Here is a 6,814-nt window from a genome sequence, read left to right as displayed (position 1 = left end):
TTGCCTGCTGACCACTGCCTCAGAAAGCCACACCTCACAGTTAGGTGTGAGAGCTAAAGAACAACACCTCTGCCACCCAGGAAAGAAAAGCTTAAACATGCTCTGGTAGTCACCGGTTCTCATAAAACACTAACCAGTAGTTAGCAAATAGTGTATGAAATCTCCTATGGGCTGATCACCTAGTTTTCATTAGCTCCAAACTGATTTTTTGGAGTTGCTGGGTGTACCTGTAGTACCCATCTTATTAAACAAGCTTCCTCTCGGCCCACAGTAACTTAAACTCAAATCATCTTTATTCTGTTCTGTTAATCGTGCGTTTTCACCAGGTGCGAACACGCATTAAAAACAGATGTTATGACCACTTAAGGTAAGCAATGTCATGCCAGGAAACCAAAAAACAACTGAAAAATTTGATTGTTTACAAAATTGCAGCCATAGGACTTATTTAGCAAAAACATTTCTATCGGCTTACGTAATACCATGTATATGCAACATTAAATAACCATTGCAACATGTAGTAAAATATAATTAGCAAAAATATTTCTCTGGCCACTAAAGTATCACATATATGCAGCGGTAAATTTTCATTGTGGCAAGTGATCCAATCTAAGTTTTCCTCAAATTTTAACCAAATTCATATCATAGCTATTTAATCATAAACTGTATAATTTTCTTTTTATCTTTTTATTTTACTAAATGCTAGGGAGAAACATATAAAAATAGTTTAAAGTTACCTCTATTTTCCTAATTGACATTTCAGCAATATCACAGTTTTCTGAAATGTTCGCAGTTAATTTTGTTCTATTCGCTCTAGTCGTAAACACACAAACACACACTCACCTGCTTAAATTTGCACCTCCCTTATTTTAACTATATTTTGGAAAATAACATAAACACTCTTACTTTTCAAAGGCCAACTGTAAATTATTTGTGTGAAATAGTTGTGATCGAGGGAATTCAAACATTTTTAAGGTAATAAATGTTACTCTCATTATTAAATACTTTCAGAATGCGAAGGCATACCTAAATGGGGCTGGAAGGAAAATGTTTTAAGCAAAATCGTGTAATGAGATCATTGTAACCACCATATTTGAAATCTAGACCATGAGTTTTAGTATTTCTTTTCAATTTGTATGAGGCTACAATAATTGTGCACTATGAAATAAGGTCACTATGTTGTTTAAAGTCTACTAAGCTTGCAACCTTGTTTCATGTGGTTAGTTTTTCAGCCACAGAACTTCAGCCCGTGCAACATCTTTGCAAAATGATCTTGGCTGAACCATGATCTGACATAATGTTTCAAAATTAAGAAAGGTATGTTACAATTACATACTCACCCTTTGGTGTCTTGAAATGCTCCGGCAAAACTAAAATGAGTGTGATCACAGTGGCCACAAGTAATTTAAGCAGGGCGGTTTTTGTCATGTCCACTCACATGTCACAGACGTGTTCCCAGCCAGCGCATCGGTATGTATGTCTCTTCCGGCTGTAAGTTTCATCTCTGTGGTTCTTTATGTTAATGCAATTCACCTCGTACTCACTTCCTTTCGGGTAAGACTTTTTTTTAGAAGAGGCCTCTAGCTGAGACTTTTTCATTTTGAGTCACTTTCCATTAAGAAAGCTACCGTCTGCTAGAAACTTTCCAATGCATATCTCTAAACGAGCAAGATAAACACATTATCTCAAAAAGCAACAGAGTCTTGTCTTTGTCTAAATTGGAAGCAATTTCCCCATGTTTACCAATGCGTGAGAGTGAATATAAACCCACCATGGACTCAACAAAAACAAAATGATGAATGCTAGTCCTATGCAGCCGAGTTGTATATCATTCACACACTTGGTTGTTCGTTTGTTTGTTTGATGGCGTATCCTACATCGCAATCCTCCTGCCTCAGCTTGAGTAGTTGGGACTACAGATGTGCCATCATGTTTGGCTTGTAGGGTGAACGGGGAATCAAACCAAAGCCTCAGTCTGCCCAGATGCAGCATCTACTGCATTACCACACCTGGGCCATACTTATTTATGTATTTAATTCCACTTGTTATTATTGTATTTTAATTTGACCAGAGAGAGACAGAGAGAGAAAAGGAAAAGCAAGAAAGCAAGCCACCAGGTCTGGGACTCGAACCAGAGTCAGCCATTTGGAAACCCAGCACCTTTAACCACCATGCCACCTGCCAGCCCCAACATATCAATTTTTTAAAGGAGAGAATCTGATTTCCAGAAGCCCTATCAAGGAAAGCAAGAACAACATACTAAAAACAAACCAACAAACCTACCCTTAAAAAAGACAGTTTAAGGCCAGCAGGTTGGTATGGTGGTTAAGGTGCTGAACTCCCACACAGCAGACAGCAGTTCAAGTCCCAGACCTGGCAGCTTGCTTTCCCACTCTCTCTCTCTGTTAGCACACAGGCCCGATATCAAAATTAAAGAATAATAAATAACAATAAATAAATAGAATGATTCATTCTTTTTAAAAAAGGACAGTTTACATTTAACTGCTATGTAGTTATTTATTATTATATGAAAGATACACTTTGTATGAGCCATTTATTTTCCTGGTCTTTTCTCCTCTGTTCTGTGGAGAGATCTCTGAGAGGCAACAACAGCAGAGACAGTCAATGATGTGCATCGAACATGTACTGCATGCTCCTGTACTGTGTCCAATGTGGTGAACGGACTCTGCTATTCAGTCCCCCAGCAGTGTGCGGTGTAGAGAAGTCAAGGACCATTTTCAAAACCGTGTAGTTAATGAAGGCCAAGGCTAGATTTCAAGCCCAGAGAGGCCGAAGGCAACCTCGATGCTCCGAACCCAGAACCGCGTTACACTTCCACCTTTGGGCTGTGCGAGAACATTTGTTAAGAAGGTGCCCTGAGGGCCAGCCCTATAAGCTAGTGGTTAAGGGAGCCAGATCTCACGTGGCCAATTGTGCAGTTCAGTTGTTCAGCAGCTTGAAAACCACTCTGGGTGGGACCAGCAGATGGTGTAATGGCTATGTCTCTGGACTCCCATGTAGTCAACCACGGTTCGAGTCCCGGACCCGGTGGCTTAAACTCATGCAGGGCGCATGTGCGTGCGTGCCCAAGATCCCGAGAGGAGAATGGAGGAGAAGAGATTGCGGCGTGACCATGCCCCATGGGGGGTAATTTCTCGCTTTCTAGCTCTCTGTCTCTCTCTGTCTTTCTGACAAGCACAAGCACCCTATAGCAAAAATAATAATAATAATAATAATTAAAAACTCTCAAAAAAAAAAAGAAAAGCAAAGAAAAGCACTCTGGGCAGAAGAGCACGCATGCCCAACTCCAGAGAGGACGGAGGTAGGGAAGGGAAGCACTCATGATGGGAGTCTGCTCCCTTCGAGGCACTTCCTCCTCCTCTCTGACTCTCTTCCTGTCTCTATGTCTCACTCTGGCAAGCACACACACTCCCTGACTTTTCTTTCTCTTTTTAAGAAGAGAGAAAGAACAAGGCTCATTTCTTAAATAACAGCGAACAGAAATGTAGCCCAGCCCTGCACTAGCCCAGGGTCTCTCTCCATGGCACTTCTGACATTGGACGGCTTCTTTCTCTGTTGTGGAGGCCCGTCCTGCACACTGTGGGATGTTCACAGCAGATGCTGGTAGGTACCCTCCCCACCCCAGATTTTTTTTTTTTCTTTATTCATGATAGAGCAATTGTCCATGGACGAGAGAGAGAAGAGCCCCCTCCACAGGGTCTGGCCACACTGCGACCCCCTTCTTCCAGTCTTCAGTCGTCAGATTCCGGGTGTGTGTGTGCATACCTGGTGTGTTGCAGGCTGACGGGGCTGGGGAGTCGAACCTCGGTTGCCACATGGGACCAGCTTCTCCTGAGCAGCACACTACCACTGCCCCCCAGAGCTGGCCCTGCCACCCCAGTTTTAACCCCCCCAAAAATGTCTCCAGACTCACCAGATGTCCCTGGGGAGACAAAATGACTCCCTGTAGAGACCCTCTGCAGTAAACACCTCACGTAAATGCGGCCTACCCCGTCACCACCCAAGGGGACAGTCCCCATGGTTATTTCCCTTGTACTCACTTCAGCCTAGTCCAAGCCAGGTCGTGGAATCCTCCGGAAAGTGAATTGAGAAGACAATTCATAATCTGGATCAACTGAGTTACTCGGAAGTGCGTTCCTTGCAGATAATCCTCGACCCTGGCCACCCAGCAATACTTAGGGTAACACATTCGGGTGGGGAGATCATCTCTTTTTAATGAGCTCTGCCTGAGTACGGAGGTGCTCAGGGAATTCCAATCTCCCGCATTCATTTTGCAGTTCATTCAACGAATATTTGCAGAACATTTCCGCAGCGTCAGGAAGCGTCCTGAGCCCTGGGGACGCTGTAGCGAAGAAATGAAGGCCTGGCCCACCTGCTCCGTCTAGTGGGAGCGCACATGCAAGTAAGAGACGTAGTTGGACACATAATGAAACAATGTATTTTCACGTCAAGGGTTCTGAAAGGGCTCCCTAAGTGTGAGGGTGAGATGCCCTGGCAGGGAGCTGGGCAGGGCACGTGTCGGTTAAATAAAGATTGTTAATGAAGGCGTCGTATGAAACATTTATGTGACACTCAGGAAAAGGCAACACTACAGGGACAGAAAATAGATCAGTCATTGCCAGAGGCTGGAGGGAGATGACACGGGCCACGAGGGAATTTTTAGGATGAGGGAGATGTTCTATTGTGTATCTTGATTATGGTGGTGATGATTCCACTGTGTGTTAGTCCAAATTATACACCCATACCTAAGGGACGGGGGTTGCCATATGTAAATTATAACACAATAAGCATAATTCTCTCTCTCTCCACTCACATGACTATTAGTTTTTTAAATATTTATTTACTTATTTATTTATTTTAATTTGCTATAGGGCAGTTGTGCTCACTAGAGAGAGACAGAGAATGAGAGAGAGAAAGAGAGGCAGAAAGGGAAAAAGTAAGCCCCCCAGGTCTGGGACTTGAACCACAGTCAACTATGTGGGAGTCCAACGCCCTAACCACTACGCCACCGGCTGACCCCAACTTTGCATTCATTTTTATAAGGTTTTTGCCATAGGGCACATGTGCTCACTGAAGAGACAGAAAGAGACAGTGAACGGGAAAGTGAGAAGTCACCCCCCCCACCACCACCAGGGGGGATGGCCACACCGCAATCCCTTCTCCTCCATTCTCCTCTCAGGAATTTGTACGTATGTACATACATGCCTGGCATGATTTTCAAGCTGCCAGGTTTGGGACTCGAACAACAGCTGGCCATGTGTGAGTTCAGCACCTTAGCCCCCATGCCACCTGGCTGCCCCCTTCTTTGCTATTTTTTAAATTAAAGATACATATATATATATTTTTTTTTCTGTTCAAGAGGATGTGAGCGTGGAGAAAGAAGAGGAGAGGGAGACAGAGGAAATCACCCTTCGATGGACCGTGATGGCGTAGCAGTCTCCCCACCCCCTAACACCACCACTTCTCCTTCCCATCAGGACTTTGGACATGCACACAGTTGCCACAGCCCGGATTCCCTGCTGTGGTGAGCCATGTGGAATCCAGCTCCCCATGCACAGTGCTTAACTGCCACATGATGAGGCCAGCCCCATATGTTACATATACATATTAAATGGTAAGATCTTGCCAAAGGGTGTGTGTGCTCACTGAAAAGAGAACGAGAGAGGGAACCAGCAGTTAGCGTAATGGCTATGTCGCTGGACTCCCACGTAGTCGACCGCGGTTCATGTCCCGGACCCGGTGGCTTAAAACTCACGCTGGGCACGTGTGCGTGTGTGCCCAAGATCCCGAGAGGAGAATGGAGGAGAAGGGATTGCGGCATGACCATCCCCCCTGGGGGGGTGATTTCTCGCTTTCTGTCTCTATGTCTCTCTTTGTCTGGTTAGCACACACTCCCTATAGCGAAAATCTCTCAAAAAAAAAAAAAAAGAGAGCGAGAGAACGAGAGAAAGAAGGAAAGTGAGAAATCAACCCTCAGTGACGATGGCCATGCCACAATCCCTTCTTTGCCATTGTCCTCTCAGGACTTTAGGCACACATACACGTGTGCCCCGCGAGCTATTCCAGCTGCCAGTACTCAGACCACAGAGTTGGCCGTGGGGGATCCAGGCCCTTCATCTCCACGCCATCTGCTGGCCCCTTCCTCTCCATGAGCACCCCTCCGGCCCTCCTCGGGAAACACCATTCCTGGAAGTACAGCAATACCAGGCCCATGCACCGAGTGGACAGAGCAAGCAAGCATCTATTCCACCGCTCTGCTCCGGGAATTGGTGTCCTATGTGTCCCCAGTGAGAGGGTGTGTGAGATCTGAAACTGTTAAGAACAGATGCCGCATTTGATATCAGACAAAAGGCTGAGAAGCGATCGACCCTCGCCTCTTTGCTGTTTCAGAGATTGTTGAGGAAGGGGTGATGGTGTTTCTGAGCCTGACGCTTCTCCCCTGGGCCAGAACGTCAACTTAATAGAAAAGAAACCCAGAGGGGGCCTCGGATTAGGCCAGCAGGAGAGGATGGTGATGCCTCAGCCTGCCCGTGACCTCCAGTGGCGCTGGTGAAGTTGTCACAAAGAAATCCAGGGCAGAAGGCCACACAGGAAGTCCCATCTTTAGCAGCTGATCCGGGAAGCATGGCCAGCCCCAGCCAGAGAAGGCGCCGACATGACTCAGACCGTAGGCTGTGCCTCACTGGCTGCTTTCTCTCTCATTCTCGGCTGCATTTCTTCCCCAGACAGGAAAATCTGGCTTGACCTGCACCGTGGTGTTCAGGACAGTTGGGACTCGGCAGCTGACTGCAGGCCT

General features: G+C 45.8%; 1 protein-coding gene and 1 non-coding gene across 4 annotated transcripts in view; both read right to left on the bottom strand.

The window, feature by feature from the left end:
- Positions 1 to 1,494, bottom strand: part of TMEM156 (transmembrane protein 156) — a 52,766-nt gene extending 51,272 nt beyond the window's left edge. Inside the window, exon 1 of one of the 3 annotated variants that reach the window (XM_014584441.2) lies at positions 1,338 to 1,494. In XM_014584441.2, the coding sequence (XP_014439927.1) occupies positions 1,338 to 1,425 (88 nt within the window). In that variant the 5' untranslated portion in view covers positions 1,426 to 1,494. The remainder of the gene's footprint in view (positions 1 to 1,337) is intronic. The other 2 variants (XM_027768586.1, XM_027768587.1) reach the window with 2 other exon arrangements.
- Positions 1,495 to 6,188: 4,694 nt separating this feature from the next.
- Positions 6,189 to 6,382, bottom strand: LOC114006305 (U2 spliceosomal RNA). Its single transcript, XR_003548041.1, has one exon. It is a non-coding gene; the product is annotated as a U2 spliceosomal RNA (small nuclear RNA).
- Between the last annotated feature and the right edge of the window lie 432 nt (positions 6,383 to 6,814).

The sequence above is a fragment of the Tupaia chinensis genome, unplaced genomic scaffold (assembly GCF_000334495.1).
Source record: "Tupaia chinensis unplaced genomic scaffold, TupChi_1.0 Scaffold146907_1, whole genome shotgun sequence".
Classification (NCBI taxonomy): domain Eukaryota; kingdom Metazoa; phylum Chordata; class Mammalia; order Scandentia; family Tupaiidae; genus Tupaia; species Tupaia belangeri.
The sequence above is the reverse complement of the archived record's forward strand: the minus strand, read 5'-3'. Positions and strand labels throughout refer to the sequence as shown.